The 13,454-nt window shown below is 38.7% G+C and overlaps 1 protein-coding gene across 5 annotated transcripts in view; it reads right to left on the bottom strand.

Moving 5' to 3' along the window:
• Positions 1–1,205: 1,205 nt before the first annotated feature.
• The window catches only part of CENPJ (centromere protein J), a 67,835-nt gene continuing 55,586 nt past the window's right edge, over positions 1,206–13,454 (bottom strand). For all 5 annotated transcript variants that reach the window (XM_029937028.1, XM_029937027.1, XM_029937029.1 and 2 more), the window contains 4 exons: positions 10,771–10,911; positions 10,609–10,693; positions 10,208–10,328; positions 1,206–1,558 (listed from right to left, as the gene is read on the bottom strand). In XM_029937028.1, the coding sequence (XP_029792888.1) occupies positions 1,366–1,558; positions 10,208–10,328; positions 10,609–10,693; positions 10,771–10,911 (540 nt within the window). In that variant the 3' untranslated portion in view covers positions 1,206–1,365. The remainder of the gene's footprint in view (positions 1,559–10,207; positions 10,329–10,608; positions 10,694–10,770; positions 10,912–13,454) is intronic.

Below are 13,454 nucleotides of genomic sequence, written 5' to 3'. Positions count from 1 at the left end.
ATATTCTACCACCAGTGGGCTGAGTCCTATGGCAACATGTGGTTTGATCAGTATATAAGATACTAGTGTAAAAACGTATATTCTTATTTCAGGATGCATTCACTGGTTTAGTAGTTACTTGTTTGCTGTTTCATATCCTTTGTCCATTTTTATGTTGAGTTGTGTTTGTAATTATTGGTTGGAATTCTTTACATATTCTGGATATTAATCCTTTGTCAAGTAGATATATCTGAGTGTGTGACTTATCAAGCTGTTAAGGTTTGCACTGTGCCTCATTTAAAAATCCTTCTCTATCCTGAGACAATATATATAACTCTTTGGTTTTTCTTTATTAGAAGTTTGCAATTTTTTTCATATTCAGTTCTTAAGTCACATAGAATTGATACATTTAGCTTTTTTAAAAAACCAAATCATTGCTAATATCATTGTGGTAACTACACCAACCTGTATTTTTTAATGTTTTTACTTATTTTTGAGAGAGAGACAGACAACGTGAGCAGGGGAGAGTCAGAGAGAGGGGGAGATACAGAATCCGAAGACAGGCTCCAAGCTCTGAGGGAGGTGTCAGTGCAGGGCTCGAACCCACGATCTGCGAAATATGACCTGAGCCACCCACACGCCCTGTAATTATTATGTAAAGTTACACACAGGACATCTCACCTCTGTCAACCTACAGTTTTATAGGTTATAACATCAAGGTCCCTGTGGTTGATCAGTTAACACCAGCTAGTTATTTTTCACATACCCTCCTTCCTCAAGTGTCCCATTCTGACCACTCGTATATTCTCACTCTAACTTTTCTCCTGGGATTATCTGTACTCACCAAATGAACTCTTCTACCTGTGTTGTTTGACCTATTTGTATATTCTTATTCACGGTTTTAACTTCCCATTCTATTATAATTTAGGAACCTCTATAGTAGATAAAATGCTTTAATTTTAGTACTAATTGAACACCGTATATTCTGACTAGAGATATTCTCTTATTCCTTGAGTAAACTTTCTGTGCAAGTCTTTGTTCTATGGCTGATGTGCTCATGAAAAATCTGTGCTATTATATTTCTTGTCCTTCTTGGTTTTTATAACCATCTTCAACAAGTATCTCATTATTTTTACAGTCTACACGGTTCATAACAAGTATTTCTTTCCTTAGTCATGCATTCAGCTGTAGAAAGGCGAATTAAATAATGTTGAAAGCTGTTCTTGTACATGTCAAAGAATATAAAAAGCTATGATGTTTTATTTTATAATCCAAACATTCTCCTTTCCACTTACAAAATTAAACCATAGAATCCACAAGAAATGTGTATTTTTTGAGAAGAAAATCAAGTTAGTGTTATTTCATGATTAGTTACATACAGCATCATTACAATTTAGTATCCATTAAAATGTTACCATCCTTGTCTTTAACTCTTATTCGGCCAGATGTGTACTTTGTTTCTTGATGACCATTTGTATATACAGTTTTAACAGTTCCGTCTGGATATTCCCGTCTCTTGAACTGGGCAGTGTGAAGTTCTCTCTGGCCATTATTAAATTCTATGATTTTGTTGCCATCTCTGTAAATTTAAAATAGAATTTAATTTCTTTAAAAATATTAAATATATAACAGGAAAATGATCTAAAAGTGGCCTTTAGATTCTGACAGTACATTCTTTGCAAATTCTTTCCACCCTGTTTCTACTTCAGGCTGTTAGTTCCAATGATCAAATTAGCACTTAAATGTGCCCATAAAAAGTGGGGCACCTGGGTGGCTCAGTTAAGTGTCTGACTTCAGCTCAGATCATGATCTCATGGCTCATGAGTTCGAGTCCTATGTTAGGCTCTGTGCTGTGACAGTTCAGAGCCTGGATCCTGCTTGCAATTCTGTGTCTCTCTTTCTCTCTGCTCCTCTCCAGCTCATGGTCTGTGTCTGTGTGTTTTTCTCTCTCTCTCTCTCAAAAATAAACATTATTTTGGTCAGGGCAAGATGGCAGAGAAATAGGGAGCTCTGTAATTTTCACCCACACACACCTATCAAACTAAGAAGGACTGATGGCACAATAGTCTACAAGAGTCGGAGGAAGACACAGAGTCCTCAAGGAAGACAGCCTCATAGGTGCCTGAGTGAATGTGAACTAGGGAAGAAACAAAACGGGCCGGGACCTGGAGGCTCAGAGGGAAGGGAGCCCCCGCTCCAATCAGAGTTGCTGAGAGCCACAGAGAGACGAGGGGGAGACAAAGGCTGAAAATGCTCATAAAGGTGTCTCTACAGAAGAGAAAAACCTCGGCCTGGGACAGAGAGGGATCCTATCATTCCATCTTTAACCACAGGGTGTGGGAAAATAGATCTGTCCCCATTAGCTGGTGCATTTTCCTTGGGCTTGGCCCCCCATCCCAGGTGGCACCAGGAGAAACTGCTCCCCGACTCTCCCAACTCAATCCCTGGCTACGAAGCCGCTGGCCTGCAGGAGTACATCTCATCTTGGGCTGTATCATTAAAGTGCATGGACTAGGGTTTAGAAACGAGGCAGGGATTGGAAAATACAACTTGGCGGCACCCTCAGCACAGTGAGATTGGACCAAAAAGAGTGGGTTGCAACGCTTGGTTTGAGAAGGGGCTGGGGCGCCGCCATTCTTCTCCCCACAACCACCATGGTGGGGCCTCAGAGAGTAGTCCATGGGACTGCCGTGGAGGTGAGACCTACCTACACCCAAACACGCCCATCCATGCTGGAGAGCTGCCTTCCGCCCCCCCCTCCTTCCCCCACTCCCTCAGAGCCTGGGAAAGACCAACATTGATACACTGCCATGATTAGATCAATTCTTGCTATTCAGATATATTTTCCCTTATCTCGTTCTTACCTCCCCCATGCTAGTTTTACACTTTTAGACTGTCCTTTGTCTTTTGTTGTTTTTGTCCCTCCTCCCTTTTTTCCTTTCTTTTCTTTTTTCTTCTTTCGTTTCTTCCTTCTTTTCTTCTTTTGGTTTGCTTGTTTGTATTTGTGCGTTGGTGTGCTTTTGTTCCCTGTGTTTGTTTTCATTTTCAGGGCCACCTCAAGAAACAAGCCAAAGTACACATGGTGGAGGGTCCCAAATATCACTGAGTAGGGAAATAAAAAAACCAAAGGCACAACAAGACAAACCAAGAGACACCATCAAAAGAACACTTCTCAAAAGGACAGGCTCTGGAAAGTCAATGAGCCTCCTTTAATAGAGCCATACTAACAGGTGCACAGTGCATAACGAGCTTTTAAAACTGACAAGAGACAGAAAGCTACCCAAACTGATGAAACGGAAGAACTCTCCTAAAGAAATTCCAGGAGAAGTCACAGCCACAGAACTGCTCAAAACATATATAAGCAACATAACGGAGCACGAATTTAGAACAATTGTCACAAAATTAATCACTGGGCTTGAAAAAAGCATGGATGCCATCAGAGAAGCTATTGATACAAAGATTAGGAACCTTCAAAATAGCTGTGATGAGTTAAAACATGCTATAAATGAGGTGCATAATAAAATGGAGGCTGCCACTGCACAGACTGAAGAGGTAGAGAGGAGAATAGGTGAATTAGAAGACACAATTAGAAAAAAATAGGAAGCTGAGAAAAAGAGAAATTGATCCAGGAGCACAAAAGGAGAATTTGAGAACTGAGTGATGCAATCAAACAGAACAATATCCGTATCATAGGAATTACTGACAAAGAAGAAAGAGAAAAAAGCACCGAAGGGGTGCTTGATCAAATTCTGGCCGAGAACTTCCCCAATCTGGGGAAGGAAACAGCCATTGAAATTCAAGAGGCACAGAGAACTCCCCACAGACTTAACTTGAGTTGACCTTCAGAACAGCATAGTGAAACTGGCAAAACATAAGGATAGACAGAATTCTGAAAGCAGCTAGGGAATAAAGGGCCCTAACATACAAATGGAAACCTATCAGAGTGGTTACAGAACTATCTACTGGAAGTTGGCAGGCCAGAAAGGAATGGCATGAAATCTTCAATATGATGAACAGAAAAAATATATAACCAAGAATCCTTTATCCAGCAAGCCTGTCATTCAGACTACAAAGAGATAAAGATGTTCCCAAATAAACCAAAATTTAGAGAATTCATCACCCTACAAGAAACCAGCCAGCCCTACAAGAAATCCTAACAGGGACTCTATAAGGGAAATTTTGCGAGGAATACAAAGTACCAGAAACACCAACCACTACGAGCATGAACCCTCCAGAGAACACAATGAATCTAAACCTATACTTTTCAATAATAATACTGAATATAAATGACAATCAAATGACACAGGGTAGAATAAATGACACAGAATGAATAAAAAACCAAAATCCGTATATTTGCTCCCTACAAGAGACTCGTTTTAGACCTGAAGACACCTTCAGAATGAAAGTAAGGGGATGGAGAAATATCTATCATGCAACTGGAAGTCAAGAAAGCTGGAGTAGCCACACATATCGGACAAACTGGATTTTAAAGGTAGTAGCAAAAGATGAAGAAGGACATTATATAATAATTACAAGATCTCTCCATCAGGAAGAGATAACAATTATAAACATCTACAGGCCAAATTTGGGAGCACCCAAATACATAATCCGAAACAGAAACAATGTTATTGATAAGAATGTGCTAACTGCAGGGTATTTTAATACTCCACTTACAGCAATGTATATAGATCAACAAGACAGAAAATCACTAAAGAAACAATGGACCTGAGTGACATATGGACCAGGTGGATTTAACAGATATATTTAGAACTCTACTTCCTGAGGCTAGGATGGAATGTGCATGACACATTCTCCAAGATAGATCACATACTGGGTCATAAAGCAGCCCTCCATAAATATAAATGAATTGAGATCATACCATGCACACTTTCAGATCACAATGCTATGAAACCTGAAATCAATCACAGGAAAAGGTCTGGAAAACCTCCAGAAACATGGAGGTTAAAGACTAACCTACTAAAAAAAATTGGGCGAATCAGGCAATTAGAGGAGAAATTTAAAAATATATGGAAGCAAATGAAAATGAAAATACAACAATCCACACTCTCTGGGATGCTAAAAGACAGTCCTAAGAGAAAAGTATATTGCAAACCAGACCTATTTCAAGAAACTAGAAAAAGCGCAAATTCAAAATCTAAGAGAGCACCTAAAGAAACAAGAAGGAGAGAAGCAAGAGCACCCCCAAAGAAGAGAATAAAGATCAGAGCAGAAATAAACAATATAGAATCCAAAAAAAACAGTTGAACAGATCAAGATCAATGAAACAAAGAGCTGGTTTTTTGAAAAAATAAAATTGATAAACCTCTAGCCAGGATCCTCAGAAAGAAAAGAGAGAACACCAAAATAAACAAAATCACAAATGAAAATGTATCTATTACAACCAATCCCTGAGAAATACAAGCAATCATCAAGGAATACTATGAAAAATCATATGCCAAAAAACTGGACAACCTAGAAGACATGGATACATTCCTAAACACACATGCACTACCAAAATTCAAATGGGAAGAGATAAAAATCTGAACAGACCCATAACCAGTGAAGAAATCAAATCAGTTATCAAAAATCTCCCAACGAATAAGCGCCCAGGGCCAGATGGCTTCCCTGAGGAATTCTACCAGATATTTAAAGCTGAGTTAATACCCATTCTTCTCAAGCTATTCCAAAAAATAGAAATGGAAGGAAAAATTCCAGAGTCATTCTACAAAGTCAGCATGACTTTGATTCCCAAGCCAGACAGAGACCCAACAAAAAAAGAGAACTACAGGCCAATATCCTTAATGAAAACAGATGCAAAAATACTCAACAAGATACTAGCACATCGAATTCAACAACATATAAAAAGAATCATCCACCATGATCAAGTGGGATACATAACTGGGTTACAGGGCTGGTTCAATATTTGCAAATCCATCAATATGACACATCACATTAACAAAAGAAAAGATAAAAACCATATGATCCTGTCGATAGATACAGAAAAAGCATTTGACAAAATACAACATCCTTTCTTTATAAAGACGCTTGAGAAAGGATAGAAGGAACTTACTTAAACATCACTAAAGCCATTTATGAAAAGCCCACAGCTAATATCATCCTCAATGGGGAAAAACAGAGCTTTCCCCCAAGATCAGGAAAACGACAAGGATGTCCACTCTCACCACTGTTGTTTAACATAGTGCTGGAAGTTCTAGCCTCAGCAGACAACAAAAGGAAATAAAAGACATCAGAACTGGCAAAGATGAAGTCAAACTTTCACTTTTCACAGATGACATGATATTCTACATGGAAAACCCGACAACTCCACCAGAAGCCTACTTGACCTGATCCATGAATTCAGCAAAGTCTCAGGGTCAAAATCAACGTACCAAATTTGGTTGCATTTTTATACATTAATAATAGCAACAGAAAGAGAAATCAAGAAACTGATCCTATTCACCAAAGATGTAAAAGACCTGTATGATGAAAACTATAGAAAATTTATGAAAGAAATTGAAGAAGACACAAAGAAATGGAAACACATTCCATACTCAAGGATCGGAAGAATAAACATTGTTAAAATGTTATCATTACCAAAGCAAGCTACACATTCAATGCAATCCCAATCAAAATTGCACCAGCATTCTTTTCCAAGTTAGAACAAACAATCATAAAATTCATAGGGAACCACAAAAGACCCCAAAGAGCCAAAGATTACAATATTGAAGAAGAAAACCAAAACGGGAGGCATCAACAATCCGAGACTTTAGCCTCTACTACAAAGCTGTCATCATCAAGACAGTATGGTATTGGCACAAAAACAAACATATGCACCAATGGAACAGAATACAGAATCCAGAACTGGACCCACAAATGTATGGCCAATTAATCTTTGACAAAGCAGGAAAGAGTATCCAATGGAAAAAAGATAGCCTCTTTAGCAGGTAGTGCTGGGAGAACTGGACAGCAACATGCAGAAGTTGAAACTAGACCACTTTCTTACACCATACCCAAAAATAAACTTAAAATGGATGAAGAACCTGAAATGTGAGACAGAAAACCATCAAAACCCTAAAGGAGAAAGCAGGAAACAGCCTCCTTGGCCTCAACCACAGCAATTTCCTACTCGACACATCCCCAAAGGCAAGGGAATCGAGAGCAAAAATGAATTATTCGGACCTCATCAAGATAAAAGGCTTCTGCACTGCAAAGGAAACAATCGAGAAACTGACAGAATGGGAAAAGATAGTTACCAATGACATATTGAATAAAGGGTTAATCTCCAAAATCTACAAGGAACTTGCCAAACTCCACACCCAAAAAACGAATAATCCTATGAAGAAATGGAGAGAACACATGAATAGACACTCTTCCAAAGAGGGCATCCAGATGGCCAACAGACACATGAAACAGTGCTCAGCATCACTCATCATCAGGGAAATACAAATCAAAACCACACTGAGATACCACCTCACACCGGTCAGAGTGGCTAAAATGAATAAATCAAGAGACTACAGATGCTGGCGAGGGTGTGGAGAGACAGGCACCCTCCTACACTGTTGGTGGGAATGTAAACTGGTGCAGCCGCTCTGGAAAACAGTGTGGAGGCTCCTCAAAAAATTAAATACAGAACTTCCCTATGACCCAGCAATAGCAATGCTCAAGGTATACAGAGGTGCTGATGCATAGGGGCACATGTATCCCAATGTTCACAGTGGCACTTTCTACAATAGCCAAATCATGAAAAGAGCCTAAATGTCTATCAACTGATGAATGGATCAGGACGATGTGGTTTATATATACAATGGAGCACTACATGGCAATGACAAAGAATCAAATCTGGCCATTTGTAGCAACATGGATGGAACTCAAGGGTGTCATGCTAAGCAAAATAAGTCAGGCACAGAAGGACAGATACCATATATTTTTACTCATAAGTCTAACAGGAGAAACTTAACAGAGGACCTTGGGAAGGGGAAGGGGGGAAAAAGTGTTAGGGAAAAGGAGGGAAGCAAATCATGAGAGACTCTTGAATACTGAAAACAAACCGAGGGCTGAAGGGGGAGGAAGAGAGGGGAAGGGAGGTGATGGTCTTGGAGGAGGGCACTTGTGGGGAAGAGCATTGGGTGTTATATGGAAACCAACTTGACAATAAACTATAAAAAAATAAAATAAAATAAAAGTAAACATTTAGAAAAATGTGTCCATGAAAAGTTTTTAATTAATTTATGTAGTGAAACTACAAAATGCTTAGGTGTGTTTTTTAAGTTACATAGGTTATGTGTCTAAGATACACTGGGCATTGCATTAACATACAGCTTTCAGTTTTCACTAAGTTACAGAATGTGCTTGCTCTTTATCAGGTTGGAGAGAAGAGTTTATATTCCTGGGAAGGGGTCAGGGCCCCTTATGACCTGTTCAGAAGCCGTGACACCAAAGCAGCAGTTAATCCCAAGTGGACTGCTTGATGTGCACGCAGGACATGCAAACTGAACCCCTAAATAGAAGTATGAGATAGAAACAGAGCTAGGTTTACATTTGTGAATTAACCACTTTTCCACACAGTGGTTTTTTGGTTATTTCTCTGATTTATGTGAATGTAACAGCTTTGTGCCACAATTAAGTGTTAGACTTAAAAGCCATTTTGAGAGCCCCTGCTTCGTCACATGCAGCCCAGAGATCGGGGTGACAGCATCACCTCATTAGAAACGCGTACGGCTGGTGTGTGGCCCAGCATTCTGCAACGGAGCCACCCCTTCAGGGGTGTTTTTTGTTTTTGTTTTTGTTTTTTACTGCTTATTCAGTTTGAGAGACAGAGTACAAGAGGAAGAGGGGCAGAGAGAGAGGGAGACACAGAATCCAAAGCAGGCTCTAGGCTCCGAGCTGTCAGTGCAGAGCCCAACACAGTGCTTAAACCCATGAGCTGAGATCATGACCTGAGCCAAAGTCGGATGCTTAGCCGACTGAGTAATGCTAAAATAATCCCAAATGAACTAATATCTGGCATTTGCTTGAATTTAGATGAAAAAACACTGGCCACGAGTTAACAGTTGTTAGAGGAGGAAGAGATGAGCACATGGAGGTTTTCATATTATTTTCTCTTTTTATGATAGAAAATTTCAAACCTAAAAGTTAAAAAAAAAAAGATGGAAGTTTCTGAACCATGGAAATGGTTCAGAATATAACATACAAGTAAGATTTTTTGCAAATTTTAGGGGCGTCTGGGTGGCTCAGTTGGTTAAGAGTCCAACTTCGGCTCAGGTCATGATCTCACAGTCTGTGGATTCGAGCCCCGCATCAGGCTCTGTGCTGATGGCTCTCTCTCTGCCCCTCCCCTGCTCATGCTGTCTCTCTCTCTTTCAAAAATAAGTAAAAACATTAAAAACAAATTTAAAAAAAAGATTTTTTGCAAATTTTAGAAGAGATTGGTATTTATTTGGTTGAGCAGCAGAGAAAGTTTTAAACCATATCCAGGGCAAACACTACCATGACCATAAGAAATTCCTACATTATTTGAATTAATGTTTCTTCTTTCTTTTTTTTTTTTCTGTGTATCACAGAATTCAAGTTACTTAAACGCAAGCACATTCTAGGAGAATAGGGTGTAAAGTAAAATAGGACAGTGGATCTTACAAACCTTCTGCATGGTGAGTACAAGAAACTGTTGTGGAATGAAGAAGTCACTACAGAGAATTCTCTAACTTCAGGAAATATAACACTCAGAAGGATAAAGAGGTTGTTATTTTACAAAATTGAGTCAGGGAAGCCAGGGAGTAAAATGCTCATCAAGCTAGGGCAAGGAGATCCAGCAAATCAAAATATAAGCCAGAGAAGATATATACAGTCTAATTCAAATATTGCTGCCATTGTTTGGTTGGTCTTAAAAAAAAAATGACCCAGCAGCCTTCCTTCTTTGTGTCTTAGGCACTATTTTCAAGTTTCACCAGATTTATTTCTCTACAAAGAATTGCCATTCCCCTTTTGTGATGTGCTATACAGATTTCCTTTAATTTTCTATAGAGTATATATGAGAAGCGATAGGTCTCTATTTCTAAACTCCAAAATGCTGAGAACTCTTCACCTGCTCTCAAAGTGTGTATCTGTGCTCAGTGCGAAACTCACAGACATTCTGAATGACTTCTACAAATGTTTTAAGACTTTAAAAATTCACTTGGAAACAGAAGTTGAAAATTGGTAAATCTAGAAGCAAATTTAACAGGTTTCATACCTTTGTATTCTTACAACTGTACCATCTGGAAAAATGCTTTCTTCTTGTCCATCAGGAAATAGGTTTTTGATCGTCTGGTCAGGAAACGTGATTTCTTTTCTCCCATCTGGGAAGTATTTTTCTGTTTAAAAAAGATTACTATAAATATTTCATTTTTATTTATTTTTTTTAAGTTTATTAATTTTTGAAAGAGATCATGAGCAGGGGAAGGGCAGAGAGGGTGTGGGACAGAGGATCCAAAGCTAACAGCAGTGAGCCTGATACAGGGCTCAAACTTACAAATTGTGAGGTCATGGCCTGAACCAAGGTTGGACACTCAACCGACTCCGTCACACAAGTGCCCCGTATTTTTTTAATAAAAGGAAACCATTTAATTAGGAGAGGGCAGAACAAATTTTTACCTATTTGTCCACTTGAGAAATGTAAGACCTCTAGTCCTTCTGGATAAGTAGTGTGAGTGGTCTGGGCAGATGCATAGTAGTAGATCTGTAAAGACACAACGTCAGCAGGACTTTTCTCTAGAGATGCGTAAGCCCTGGAGAACACCACCTATGGAAACCTACCACTCTCTCATCTGGCAGGACTTGCTTCACATCACCGTTAAAGAAAGTGACAGTGACAATCTTCCCATCTGCACTCACTTCTTTTTGAGTTCCATTTGGAAACAATATAACATGGCACCCATTCTTATAAACCTTTTCTATCTATAAAAAAGGAGAAACAAGATTATCAATGTGAGAAATTTCCTCCTGAGACCTTATGACAAAAATGTCCATAACTCTTTTCCCAATTGCCTACTTTGAAATCTTTCATAATATAAGCAACATTGTCACAAAAGGAGAAAGTTAATAAACTCCCAAGTATCAACACACCACCATTCTTATGTCGCCTATCCTATCAAAACAATCTCATTTTTTGCTGAGTTTTCTTTTTATAGACTATAGTTGACTGTATACAATATTGGCGTCGGGTTCACAAAATGGTGATTTTACAAGTCTATATGTTCTGCTCTGCTCACTGTAAGCATGGCTTTCCCATCTGTCACCTGACAGCGATATTACAATGCCATCAACTATGTTCCTTGCGCTGCACCTTCCACCTCCATGACTTATTCATTCCATAATTGGAAACCTGTGCCTCCTATTCTCCTTGACACACGTTGTCCATCCCCACCCCCTTCCCTCTGGCAACCATCAGTTTATTCTCAGTATTTATAGGTCTGATTCTGCTTTTGGTTTAATTTTTTAGATTTCACATAAGTGGAATCATATGGTACTTAGTCTGACCTATACCAATAATTGCAAATGGCAACATCCCATCTTTTTTTAAAGGCTAATATTCCTCTGTGTACACACACACACACACACCTTTCTTATCCATTTATTAATGTACACTCAGTTTGCTTCCATAAATTCGCTATTGTAATTAATGCTGCAATTGGGGCACCTGAGTGGCTCAGTCAGTTAAGCGTCCAACTTCGGCTCAGGTCATGATCTCACATGGGTTCGAGCCCTGTGTCAGGCTCTGTGCTGACACCTCAGAGCCTGCAGCCTGCTTCTGATTCTGTGTCTCCCTCTCTCTGCCCCTCCCCAGCTCACTGTCTCTCTTTCTCTCAAAGACATAAAAAATTTAAAAAAAAATAATGCTGCAATAAACATAGGGGCACATATATCTTTTCAAATTTGTGTCTTTGTTTTCTTTGGGTAAATACCCAGTAGTGGAATTATTGGATCATACAGTATTTCTGCTTTGAACTTTTTTAGGAGCCTCCATGCTGCTTCCACAGTGACTGCACCACTTTGCATTCCCATCAACAGTGTACAAGGGTTCCTTTTCCCCCACATCCTCATTAACACTTTTCTTGTCTTTTTTAGTTTAGCCATTCTGACAGGTTTCAAGTGATAGCTCACTGTGGTTTTGATTTGCACTTCCCTGATGATTAGTGATGTCAAGTATCTTTTAATGTGTCTGTTGGGTCATCTGTATGCCATCTTTGGGAAAATGTGTTCATGTCTTGTGCCCATTTTTTAAATGGATTATTTGTTGTGTGGGTGTTATGTAAGTTCTTCATATATTTTAGAAATTAACACCTTATCAGATATATAATTTGCAAGTATCTTCTCCCATTCAGGAAGTTGCCTTTTGTTTTGTTGTTGGTTCTCTTTGCTGTGTGCAAAAGCTTTTCATTTTGGTGTAGTCCCAATAGTTTATTCTAGAAAAATGTTGCTATGTCCAATGTCAAAGAAAGTACTGTGTTTTCTTCTAGTACTTTTATGATTTTAGGTCTCACATTCAGGTCTTTAATCCATTCTGACTTTGTTTTTGTGTGTGGTATAAAAAGTGGCCCAGTTTCATTCTTTTGCTGGTAGCTATCCAGTTTTCCTAACATCATTTGTTGAAGAGACTGTCTTTTCCCTATGGGATATTCTGGCCTCATTTATCTTAGATTAACTCACCCATATAAGCATGGGTTTATTCCTGAGCTGTGTATTCTGTCCCATTGATCTAGGGGTCTATATTTTGTACCAGTACCATACTGTTTCATCACTACAGCTTTGTTGTGTGTCACGAACATTGTTTCCTAAGATTGCTTTGGGTATTCAGGGTTTTTTGTGGTTCCATACAAATTATAGGATAGTTTGTTCTAGTTCTGTGAAAAATGCTACTGGTATTTTGATAGGGATCTGAATCTGTAGGTTGCTTTGGGCAGTGCAGACATTTCAATAATATTCTTCCAATCCATAAGAATATAGTATATTTACATTTGTTTGTGTCATTTTCAGTTTCATTTTTGCTGAATTTCTTTTAAAGCAAACTCCAGGTATCATTTCACCTGTAAAACACTTCAGTTGATCTAAGGATGGTTTTTAAAATAACCAAATCATTACTGCCCCTAACACTCTGTAATTCCTTCATCGTAGTGTAACCATCCATGTTGTTTTCTCGGAATGCACAAAAAAGACTTTTTACAGTTTATTTGAATCAAGATCAAAACAGGGTCCACACACAACACTGGATATATGAGTGTTAAATCTCAATATTCTAACAGTCCCTGCTCTGCCCCTTTTTAATGACAATTACTTATTAAAGGAACCTGGTAATGAACCATGTAAAACTTCCCACATTCTGGATTTGGTTGACTGCTTTCCCACTGTGGTGTTTTCCATGTTCTCATATACCCTTATACTTCCTGGAAAAAAACTAACTAGTCATATCTAGGGGTGTAATTAAATTCTGACTGAATTAT

The sequence above is a fragment of the Suricata suricatta genome, chromosome 4 (genome assembly GCF_006229205.1).
Source record: "Suricata suricatta isolate VVHF042 chromosome 4, meerkat_22Aug2017_6uvM2_HiC, whole genome shotgun sequence".
Taxonomy (NCBI): Eukaryota; Metazoa; Chordata; class Mammalia; order Carnivora; family Herpestidae; genus Suricata; species Suricata suricatta.
The sequence above is the reverse complement of the archived record's forward strand: the minus strand, read 5'-3'. Positions and strand labels throughout refer to the sequence as shown.